At 58.3% G+C, this 12,224-nt stretch overlaps 1 protein-coding gene across 4 annotated transcripts in view; it reads right to left on the bottom strand.

Moving 5' to 3' along the window:
• Positions 1-12,224, bottom strand: part of EVL (Enah/Vasp-like) — a 151,096-nt gene that overhangs the window by 64,262 nt on the left and 74,610 nt on the right. The window contains exon 1 of one of the 4 annotated variants that reach the window (XM_066388007.1): positions 10,622-10,750. The exons of the other annotated variants lie outside the window; for them this stretch is intronic. Within the exon in view, the coding sequence (XP_066244104.1) occupies positions 10,622-10,632 (11 nt within the window). The 5' untranslated portion in view covers positions 10,633-10,750. Of the gene's footprint in view, positions 1-10,621; positions 10,751-12,224 lie in introns of those variants that run through there. 4 annotated transcript variants of the gene reach the window in all.

A 12,224-nucleotide genomic window follows, 5' to 3' on the forward strand; every position in this document is an offset into this window, starting at 1 on the left:
AGCACGCAGGGAGGCCAGGCTGCCTGGCAGGTCCGCTGCTGCCTGTGCGGGTGCACTGGGCCCGCCCCCCCAGGCCGGGGCAAGGGGACCGGTGGGCTGCCCTCCTTGGCTCCTCTGCAGGGTCGGCCGGGAGCCACATTCCTTTTGCCGGGATGTCTCCTGGGAAGAGTCCCCAGCACCGGAAGCTTCCACTCAGCCCACTGCCTGCTCCTGGTGGCCCCCTTCAGCTGAACAATCCACCCCTCTGATAGCGTCTCCCCAGCAGGAGTGTGAACCTGGTCTGCCCGGGACGGGACGGAGGGATGTCACCACCTCGCCCCGCCGTGGTGCCCAAGGGCGCTTCTCTGCTCTCTCACCGCTCACACTCTCACTGAGTCAATGCCGACGACAACCTCATTTCTGAGGGTCTCTCCTATCGAACCCCCCTCACTTCGCTGGTTCCCCGTTCATCTCTCCAGTGGCTCCTGTCTGCTCCCTTCGCAGGCTTCGTTGGACTCACTGCCTGCAGCAGGGGCTCTGATTCAGGGTCCACGGGAAGGCTGAGGGCCTGTTGAGAATCCCTGACGATTATTTACAAAAGTAGCAAACAGGGCTTTTCTCAAGTGGGCTTTTACCGTGTTCTCACCGAGTCTTTGCTCCAGCGTGGACTTGACCACCACCTAAACCTCTGTGTTCCCCCACGTGAAGCCCGCAGTCGCCCTCCCTGCACTCCGTGCCCGTGGCTCCAGAACCGTGCGCACTGCAGGAACCAGGGGAGGTGCCCGTCAAACACGCCTCAGACCACTCTTCAGGAGGGCGGGTTCAGGAGTCTCGGGGGGCCCGGGCTTCCGGGCTGATCTGATGGACGTGGTCCATGGAGGGAACTTGAGAAGCCTAACTCTCAAAGCTTTTCACGGGCTCTTCCACCCGCGGCGGGAGTTCACATGATCACTGACAACCCTGTCGAATCCCACACAGAGACCGCTCGGGCCCTGACCTTTCTTCTAAGCTGTGGAACCACATTTCCAACTACCGATGCGTACTACCAGCTGGACGCACCTCAGAGACCTCGCCCCTCAGCCTGCCGGAGACAGAAAGCATTCTGTCACCACCCCCTACCTAGTCTCCAGGGTCCCACGCCGGGAAGCCACGTCTCTCTGCCCCCCCCATCCCCCTGGGCCGCTGGGACTGCTCCTCCCTGCGTCCTGGCCTGTCCCAGCCCGTCCTCTCTCACCCAGACCCTCCCACTGGCTTCTCTTCCTGCCTCTGGACTCAGGCTGCAAGGCCCCCAGCCCACCCTCCACCACAGCCACCGGAAAGAGCTTCAGAAAACACACACCTGCTGTGCCTTGTCTCCTGGGGAACTGTGCTGCTCACCAGCTACGGCCTCAGCTTCCTCATTTGTATCTAATCTTTATCTGTCCTTATCTCTCCTTATCTTCTCAATGGGGTGGTGGTGGGAATGGAAGCTCAGAGCACCTCACTACCCAGTGCCCAACAGCACTGAGGAGGGTGAGTCCCGTTAGCACAGCCGCTTGGCAGGCCTGGCAGCCCGCCACGATCTGGTCCTTGCCGACCTGTTCACAGCCGACCCACCGACCCGGGGCTTCGTATGGTGAATATACTCACGGGCCTCCTGACAGACCCAACTCTCTGTGGCCTCTGTTCTGACTCCCGCCGTTCCCTCTGCTTGAGATGCTTTTCCAGCCTAGCCTGCCAGTAACTCCTCACCCTCACGACTGAAGAGACGCATCACCCCTTCAGAAAGTCCCCCTGAAGCCCAGGCTGAGTGGGAGGGTGCTCTGAGCCCGGTGAGCGTGCCCTCCGCCTCAGCTCCCGACCAGCTCTCACGGCAGGGCATGGCCACACCGTGACTTCAGGTCCCTCTGCTGGACCCGAGCGCCATCAGGGCAGGGGCCACCTCTTCAGGACAGGCTCCTCGCAGGCTGACCGAGGGCTGAGGCCGCAGTGCCCTTCCAGCCTGCTCAGTAGGGGGCATTCTGAAAGCACAGGGCAGTTCTCCGCTGGCCCCAGGAACCTCCCTGCTTGCTCTCCAGGGACTATGCTGTCCATACCGAGTGCTGCAGATCAGGGAGGGGCGGGCCGTCTGTCTCCACAGCCTAGCCAGCGGTCCCTGAGGCCGGGTCTGGCAGCAAACGCATCCTCCTGACATCTGGGCTAATTAAAGTGACTTTCTGGTGTGACTCCAGAAATTAAAGCAGAAAGTGGTATCCCCTGCCTAACGGGCTTTCTCCTTCCCACAGCCACAGGTTTGCACCTCGCCACTTCTCAGAGCTCGGGCCAGCCTCGCTGCCGTCAGAAAGAGCTGCCCGTTCATCCCACCTAAAAATCACCCAGACAAAGGCACTCTGCTAGGCTCTTGGAAGGAACGTGCTCTGTCTCTGCCCTTCAAGGAGGTTACGATCTGGCAGGAAAAAGTTACAAAATGTGTCCATGATGGTGCCGTTGTAGAAAAAGGACAGGGTTCTTTCTGGGGAGGAATTCTCATTTGTAAAACAAGTGAAGAGAATATAAGTATTTTTCTATGTGAAGGTGCCCAGTACGCAGCAGGTGCCAGTACGCACCTATGTGCCCGACAGGTGTGTCTCTGCCCCCAGCCCCAGGCCCAGGCCGTGTGTGCCTGTGCAGTAGCTGCTGAGAGCTCTTCTTCTTCCCGAGACTGTGATTTCTGCGGCAGGCCCTGGTCTGAGCACCAGGCTCCCCTCTGCGCCCTCCTCAGCACAGCCTGGTGCCTCCTCCACCGTAACAGGCACGGGCCCGTGGCAGCCGAGAGAATGAGCGAGTGAGGGACGAGTGGGAGGCCAGAGAGAAGCAGCTATAAATACGTTTCCAGAGCCAAGCAGAAACAGAGCCAGACTCTGAGGCGGTCTGTGAAGTCCTGACTTGTTTACTTTCAGCGTACAAGCCACGAAGTGAACTTGAAAAGCAGCTGAGAGTCAGAGCAGCCGGCACCAAAGAGCGCAGGCTCTGGACACCTGTCTGGGGTTCCGTCCTGGGTGCGCTCGCGCTGACCTGCCGGCACCAGGCCGAGACCAGCAGGGGACAGCGCCACGGTCCTCCCCTTTGCCCAGTTCCAAGCCCTCTCTGAGGCACACCTGCCTGGTCAGGACAGCCAAGCCTTTCTGACCACTGCCCTTCCCAAGGTGGTCAGGGACCAGACAGAGGTATGGTGGTCACACGGCCCAGGAACATCTCATCTCCCAAATGCTGCCAGTGGCAGGGACAGGGTGGGGGAGGGAAACGAAGGGAGCCTGGCCTGGCCTGGCCTGGCGTCTGCTAGCCCCGGGACCTCAGGGGAGGGAGTGTGTGGCTGTGCAAAACAGGGTGACGATCTTCCTTGACCAGCTCTGACACCCGCTGGAGCTCGAATCAAACCGAGGTGACCGAGTGCAGTTAACTACCGAGCACCACAGAGCCCAGGCTGCTGTCGTGAACGAGCGGGTGTCGGCCCGAGTCACAACATCCGCACGAGGTGAGACCCAGGCGAGGCCGGTCTGAAGCGTCCTGTGCGTCTCCTGCGGAGCCGTCCTGAGGGCCGTCGGGTCCCGTCTGTGGGGCACCCAGGCTGAACCCGCCCACCGCCAGGGCTGAGACCCCGCCAGGGCTGAGCCCGCCCACCGCCAGGGCTGTCCCCCCCCAGGGCTGACCCCACCAGGGCTGAGCCCGCCCACCGCCAGGGCTGAGCCCATCCCCCCCCCAGGGCTGAGCCCGCCCACCGCCAGGGCTGAGCCCGCCCACCGCCAGGGCTGACCCCACCAGGGCTGAGCCCGCCCACCGCCAGGGCTGAGACCCCACCAGGGCTGACCCCACCAGGGCTGAACCCGCCCACCGCCAGGGCTGACCCCACCAGGGCTGAGCCCGCCCACCGCCAGGGCTGACCCCACCAGGGCTGAGCCCGCCCACCGCCAGGGCTGACCCCACCAGGGCTGAGCCCGCCTACCGCCAGGGCTGACCCCACCAGGGCTGAGCCCGCCCACCGCCAGGGCTGACCCCACCAGGGCTGACCCCACCAGGGCTGAGCCCGCCCACCGCCAGGGCTGACCCCACCAGGGCTGAGCCCACCAGGGCTGAGCCCGCCCACCGCCAGGGCTGAGACCCCACCAGGGCTGACCCCACCAGGGCTGAACCCGCCCACCGCCAGGGCTGACCCCACCAGGGCTCAGGCCCCGCCTTCAGCACGGGCTCTCTCCAGCCCCTCCTCCTGTGTCTGTCACCTCCTGGGAGAGACTTCCACCCCCACTGAAAACACTGCTGCTTGACTGACTTCTCTTCACACCATTACTGTACTTGCCCCTGTATGGAAGGCCTGCCGATCTCTCTCTCCGTGAGCAGGTGTTTTTGGGGGTTTGCTCATGTCTGCAGCCGCAGTGACAGGGACCTAGTCATCTCACCTCCATTCTCTTTGGATACATGCTTGCTACTGAGCTTGCGAGGTATCCTATTTTTCAGCCTTCAAGGATTCTTGGGGGGGGGGGGTGGAAGGCTCACCTGAGGTCTGGCCTCCCCTGTTTTCTCTCTCTCTCTCTCTTCCTGCATTCATTTGAAAAGTAAACCAAGACCACACCCCGTCTCCTGAGAACCAACTACATACCAAGTATGTTCCCGTTTCTCGGACTTCAGACAAAATGCAGCCTGCCCTTGAATAGAGATGTGGTCTCCGTCAGCGGGAGGGCCCGCGTGCACACACACAACGTCCACAGTGCCCAGGCGCGTGCCAAGGGCTATGGGTACGAGGAAGGACATGCTGCATCCTGCCAGGGAGGAGCGTGCCATTTCGGGCCGAGGACACAGCGTCGACGGGCTAGGCGGGAGAGCGCAGCGTCCTCAGCCATCGCCTTAGGGCTCCCGCCCCGGCTCAGGGCTCCGTCCGTGGGAAGGAAAAGACCTCCCTTACGGGTGTCACCACCAGGTCCCAATTCAGTGACCGAGAAACAGACTGGGAATCGCAGCCTTGCCAGAGCCAAGGAATATCGGGAAGAATTTTTCTGGCCGGGGGAAACAGCTGGAGAGGGGGTTGCGTCCCTACGTTACACCCATAAAAATTTGAGGGTATCACCAAGCTCTGGTCTGTGTCAGATGGCTCCACAGGGCTCCCCAGTTACATCTGTCCATAGGTGCACCATATTTGAAATTAAAACTGAGAATATTTTATAACACAAGCATACATTTCATTATTTGCCATAGTCACCATGTCAACACGTATCACATAGCCTCTGGAAAATTCCACTGTGCGCTCGCGAGGTGAGACAAAGGCAAATAACGTCTCAGTGTCATTATAAATGTAGTGTTGACTCATTGACTCCTACAAGGAAGGGTAGGTCTCCTGACCACATTTTGAGAGCTGTTGTGTTATAGTGATGAAAACAGTCAGTTAAATTTGCACATATCAACATGCAGAAACTCGAATGGTGACGTTTAAGCCCCACTTTTTTTGTGAGCATTAGAATGAAAGACTCTGGGCCAATGAAGAGTAAATTCAGTGTTAAACCCTGGACAGCTGGTCTCCAGTTCTCTGGGAAGTCTGGTGGAGTCTGGGGCAAACATGCCACCAGCTGTTGGGCGAGTCCGACCTTCGAGTGACGCTGTCTCACACCACTTCCCACACGTTCCTTCCAGGCCCCAGTGTGGTCCTCGCCGTGGGGAGCCATCTGATCGGCCACGTGGACACTGGGGCTATTATCACAGATTCCAAGTCGTGCCTGTGTCCCCACAGTCTGTGACTGGGACCCCTTGTGGAAGGGGAACAAGTTTTAACACAGCACTGGGACAGCTGTAAAGAGCTGGCCAGCTGGGGACTGGGCAGTATGCTCCTCTCTGAGGGGCATTTCCAGCCTGGGGTGAGGCCTGGCTCAGCCCCAGCTAACACCCCTGCCCCATCACAGCGATTTGGCTCAGCTCAACAGCCCTGAGCGAGAACACAGCGTTTTCAGGTGCAGGGACAGACAGACGTGAGTGACAGCACGTCCTGCCCTGGAAGAGTCTCAGCAGGGAAGGGAGACGGGGAAAGAACAGACGAATGACAGACACATGCACGGCGTGACAGAAGGACAGAGGGGGTCTCTCTGGGTCTCATGGCGTCAACAGTGTGAAGTCAGAGATTGCAAAGGGTCAGAGAGCTCAGGAGGCCTTGATTCTAATGCTGACTGCAACTCTGGGCAAGTTCCCTCGCGAGACTACAGCTATGCCTGGCTGCTGGGAACACAGGACACCCGGCCTCAATTCCCAACTGTCCGTGGTCCCACATGACCCGGAATGCGCAACCTAACTTTGCTGACCCTTGTTTTCTTATCTAAAAAACGGAAATAACAGCATCACATCTGCGAGATGAGGATTAAATGCAAAGTACACAAAACAGCAAAGTGGTTAGCACGTGACACCCCAACGGGCAGCTGTTGTTCTTTCTCCCCTTTCAGGGTTCAGTTACCTAGGAGAAGCCACGGGACCAGACGGATTCTCACCCACGTCTGCGGGGACCCCTGAGGGACAGCACAACACGCTCTCCAGAGATAACCGGGAGCAGTGTGGTAATGCATCTCAGCGCAAGGCCCCGGGACGCACTGGACCACAGACGGAGGAGTTCCAAGCTCTCCCAATGACCTGGCTACGCGTTCCTGGGGAAGAGAAACTGGACAACATGACCTCTGAGGGCTTGGCCGGTTGTCAACTTCTGGGATTCAGACTCACTCATGAGGACAAGACGGCAGAGGGAACACCAGCGGCTCTTACCGACCGCCTCCCAAACCTCCTGCAGACAGGGGCAGAGGTGTGGGCTGGAGGCAGTGCCCTGGGCCCTGGCGCCTTCGCTCCCGAGAGCAAGTGCAGCGCTGTCGGCCACTGCCCTGAGGTGACACGCCAGGAGGCCACCGGGCAGCCCCAGGGGTAAATGGTTACTTAAACTCAGCCATGTAATACATGTGTGCTGCCAGGCAGTGGTTTAGGCAGTGAGGATATACCAGTGAGCAACACAGACAAAAATCTCTTCTTTTTTTTTTATTGTGTGTGTGTGTGTGTGTGTGTGTGTGTGTGTGAGAGAGAGAGAGAGAGAGAGCGCGCGTGACACTAGGAAGAGAGAGATGAGAAGCATCAACTCATAGTTGCAGCACTTTAGTTGTTCATTGATTGCTTCTCAAAAATCTCTCTCCTCTTGAAACTCAAATTCTAGAAGGGTGGAAATGGATGGCAGATAATAAAATGATAAATGAGTTACGTCATACACTGGAAGGCGTCTAGTGCTTTAGAAAACAAACACCACGCACAATACGGACAAGCGGGCGAGGGGAGAGGCGAGCCCACTGCGCCTCCACTGAGGCCCGGGCCTGTCGCACGCTCACACAGCTCTCCCAGCAGCACGCGAGGGTCAGGGGCACGTGCCCAGCCTGGCCTGCCCACCCCACACGCTGCACGTACTGGACACCGCTCTGCTCAGGGCCAGCACGCCCAACGGCCCCTGCGCACCCCACAGGCTCGCATCGAGCCTTCCCTCTGTGCTCTCCACCTGGGCAGGTGTAACTCATCTCTTCCTTTGCACCTACTTCCGGCCCACCAGGCAGGCCCGGAGGCGAGAGCTCCCAGGCACCCCCAGGTCCACTACTGCTCCCCACCTCCCCTGACAGCCAGTGCCCCTACCTGGGGGACTACAGACCACCCACCCCCAGCCACAGGGTGGCTGCTGCGTCTGTCAGCGCCTTTCCCTCTGAATGACGCCAGGGGGTCCCCGTGACTCTGAGGAAACCCTGAACTTCATGCCCAGCTGCTGACCGGGTCAGAGGCCTGCCTCCTCCTGTCCGCCCCGCCCCCTCCTGTCCGCCCCGCCCCCTCCTGTCCCTCCCGCCTCCTCCTGTCCGTCCCGCCTCCTCCTGTCCGCCCCGCCCCCTCCTGTCCGTCCCGCCCCCTCCTGTCCGCCCTGCCCACTCCTGTCCGCCCTGCCCGCGGCTGTCTCCCTCACGTCGCGTCAGCCCCCCGTCCTGCTCCTGACCGGAGCCCATCACTCTGTCCTCGCCCCAGGGCCTCTGCCGGCCGTCCCATCGGGCTACCTCGTGCCATCGCTGAGTTCACAAAGTAAATGTCCTCTCGGTGGCACGGGGCAGGCAGCGGCCCCGTCACTCCCTACCACACTGCTCGACTCTGTTCTGTGTCTATTTCTGGTTTCTTGACTGCTCCCGCTCCCTCCCGTCCCCTGGTAGTTCCAGGACAAGACTGCCTGTCCTGTTCACCTCTGCATCCCTGGCACCAGAACAGCCCCTGGGTGACGCTAACTGGGATGACCACTCAGTTCCTTTTAAAAACCATCCCGTCCTTCAGAGTGTCCCTGAGATCCTGCATTCCTCGTGAAGTCACTTCTGACAGCCCTGCCTCTCAACGCCGGTCGCCCTGCCTGTCTACACTCAGTTCCGTCTGTGCCGTGTGGCTCTGGGACTCACGTCTCTGCACCTGGGAGCTGTCTTCCCCTCCCTGTCCCCTCCCTGTCCCCTCCTTGTCCCCTCCCTGCCGCGGAGCAGGGACCCGCTGCAACTCAGTGTGCGGGGCAGAGGAGCAGAGCTCCCTCGGGAGACACGGGCCCCAGGCTGTCTCCCTCCCGCTCACTCCTGCCTTGCCTCGGTGTCCTCTCTACGGAATGGGAACAATACAAGCAATGCTCGCTACCTTCAGGATTCTTGTGAGAGCTGAATACAGTAATGTCTGTGAGCACATGCCGAACAATGTCGTGTGCTCAAGTGAAGCCCCGTGCCCAGCCCATGGTGCCCAGAAAATGTTTCTTGATTGATGGGTGGCCAGAGCTGGGTCTGAGAAGACACGTTCTCATGTACGAAGGCCCTTTGTATCCCCACCACAGGCACCCTGGTGACTCAGGGATCTAGATATACTAGCCCGTGATGTAGTTTTCTAGCTGCTGTGTGGGGTCCCCTGCTGCTCCGTCCCTCACCCGTCCCGAGAGCGCGGCCAGCCCTGTGCAGGGGAGGGGCACAGAAAACCAGGACTTTGGTTTGGCTGGGTCCCTGATCCACTCACCGAAGACAAGTCCTGCCCCAACTCAGGGCCTCAGTCTCCTGACCTGTGCGCGCTGGACTGGCTGGTCGCTGGCAGAATTCAGACTCATCTCTAAGACCAATGCAACGGTTTCCTCAGAGAAGTATCGAGGAGTACTTAAAAAAGACAATCTGGTCGAAGCGGAGGGTAAGACGCCTGAAGCACCACTAACCCGGACGAGCTCCTGGCAACGGCGTCTGCGGTCTCTCAGGATGGGCATCTCCCCGATTTCTACAACTTAAGACCTTGAGGAGATGGCACTGCTTCCTCCCGTTGACTTCTGACCCCGTTCTCTGCAGTCCCTGCCGACACACACTGCTGACAGTGGGTGATGGGGCCCTACCCGCGTGGGAAGCCTGTGTGCCTCTGAAACGGGAAGTTTTCTGTTCCCCACAGCTGCGCCCAGAAATGCTTTAAAGCTGAGGCGAGTGACCAGGCTGGCAGGGCGCAGGCCCCAAAGGGGGCAGGAGGCAAGGTGGCCGCACCCAGGCAGGTGCACACCAGCCCGCAGCCTGGCCGAGAGCCCTGCCCCCACAGAGCCCCCTGCTGCCCACCAGGAGCCTGGGCACAACGTCCACTCACGGTAACGTCAACTTCTACAACGTGGCAAAACGCGTCTAGAGAGCCCGTGCAGTGTCCTGGGGACCCCTGGACAAGGCTGCTGTGGCCGGTTCTCACTCCAGCCTTCCTCCACCAGCCACGGGGCCCGGAGTGAGAGCCAAGCGGGGCTCCCCACCCACCCAACCACAGCGGCAGCACGTCCTCGTCTACCCAACGGGGTGAAAGGAACCAGATGAGAAAAGCGGTAAAAACGCACTTTGGACACCGTGAAGTACTTTTTAAGGAGAGGGGTTACAATTTTATGTTAAGATACAAAGCTGTAATGAGTTAATCAAGTAAGACCCCAAAGCCAGAAGGTAAAACTCTGTCCTACCGCCTACCACCTTTCATGGGGTGGCGGGGCAGGGGAGAGTCGTGTCAAATGTCACCTCACCTTCAGAAAGACCGCACACAGCTAAGCGTGCAGAGCCGTGGCCAGAGGCTGCACGCACATGTGCTAAACGGCAACAGTCCCAGTGACTGGTGGCCCCGTCAGTTCAAGTCTCTCAGACTAAGGTCAGGACCCCACTATTACAATCCATGAAGTGTCCGTTTTAAAAGGAACCTGAGTTCTCCCCTCTGTGCTCAGCATTTAGAGAAAACAACCTGGATGTTTTCAGGCCATCGCCGAGAGAAGGGCCAGGACCCAGGCTCAGCACCTGAGCCACACCACGACCCCCCAAATCGATCAGCTCCCCCTCTACAAGGCAGATGTCTGACGTCCAAGAGCTCTCGGCACAGAAGCCATGAAAGACCACAGGCATCATGAGGCACGGGCCTGTGCAATGGACAGCCTAGCACGTGGGGAGAGAGCAAGCTGCTGACACTTTGCTGTGTGACCTTGGGTAAGTCCTTCGCCCTCTGCTCTGGCCCTCGACCTCCCCACTGTACAACGGGGCATCTGGGAGGGTTTCTATGGCCCCTCCAGCTCTCCGTTATGATTCTAGGTTTCCTTGTGACAGCCCTCTGTCCCCTTTTTGGTCCCAGTACTCACACCATGGCCATGCTGATCGGCTTTGGCACAGGGGCCCGGAGAGGCGAGTCCTGCACTCCCACCAGACTATGCAGATCAGAGGACCACAGACCCTTGGGAGGCAGCAACTTGGTTTTCAGACTCTACTTCTAACCAAACAGGAAAAGGAAGCTGAACCAGACACAAAGGGGAAACAAACCCCAGTTGGAAACTGAAAGCTAGGTAGAAAATGGAGAAACAAGAGGCTCCCAGTGCAGAGCCCTGGCAGCGTGGGCGGCCGAGAGCCACAGTGGGGCCCGGACCCCCCACGGCGACAACCTCAGGCCCCCAAGTGCTTCCTGCAGAAGCGAGGGTGAGGGCAGAGGCCGCGGCCGAGGTGGGGCCAGCCTGTGGTGCTGCGTCCACTGCTCACCTTTCAGCCCATCTCGGCCAGGACCACGGGGCAGGCCCAGGCCTACAGGAGGCGAGGGGGACAGGGCGCATGGCTGCCCAGAGGCCATTAGGAAAAGCTCCAAGAGCTCAGAAGTATCCTCTCCCATCTTCCAGAGAAGAAGACTCAGCGAGGATGCTTTAGTATCATATTTTACTCAACAGTTCACACTGGTAAACATTTTGTACTACTTTTAGGGAGACGCTTCTCTCACACGGTGCTCTTTCAGTCAGCAACTCAGCACGTGTCTGAGGAACACTGGAGACCTGGCTTTGTCACCTCTTCACCAAGTGACCTGGGGCTTCGGTTTCCTCACATGTGCAATGGGGCTTTCATTCCCAACCTTTCATTCAACATTTCCAGAGAACCCGGAGGCGCGTGCTGTGCTAGAACCCGGGGACAAAACACCGAAGGGAACACAGTCCCCGTCCTAGAATGGCTTCTCCAGTTCAGACACAGTCCTCGTCCTAGAATGGCTTCTCCAGTTCAGAAAGCAAGAGACTGACACGTTAGCAAACAGATACATTAGAATGTCATTACTGAGAGAGGAAGAAACAGCCGTACAGAGAACAGTACAAAAGACAGAGCCGTCCTAACTGGAGAGCTGCAAGCACTTTGTTGAAAATGTGTCTTCAAAGGCTTCTGAACATACACATTTCCTTTTCGGCAATGTGTAAGGTGCAGACCACAAATTCTGACAGAGGACGGCTTTCATTTTCTTTTAGGTCAAAATACCTTCTCTTTTTCCTTGTGATTTCTTCTTTTGTCCACAGTTTAATGGTTTCAGTCCTTCGGTATGTATGGGCTTGTTCTATGGCCAGCATGCAGGCTGTCCTGGCGGATGCACTGTGTACATAGAGCATGTATTCTGCAATCAGGTGAGGTGTTCCAAAAACCTCAGGTTAAGCAAGTGCTGTTCAGCTCTTCTACGTCCTGACTGGTTTGTCGTCGGTGTTGTTTTGTCTAATTGTTCTATCAACTGCTGAGAGGAAGGTTTAAGAAGGTCTCCAACGGTGATGGTCGATTTGTCTACAGCCCTCTTTAATTATGTCAATTTTTATTTCGTGTATTTAGAAGCTCCTGTTAGGTACTTACGTGTGTAGGACTATTATATCTTCTTGATGAATTGACCCTTTCATCAGTATGAAATGTCTCTATCTCTGGTACCATTCTTTGTCCTTAAGTTGACTTTAT

This window comes from Saccopteryx leptura, chromosome 6, assembly GCF_036850995.1.
Source record: "Saccopteryx leptura isolate mSacLep1 chromosome 6, mSacLep1_pri_phased_curated, whole genome shotgun sequence".
NCBI lineage: Eukaryota > Metazoa > Chordata > Mammalia > Chiroptera > Emballonuridae > Saccopteryx > Saccopteryx leptura.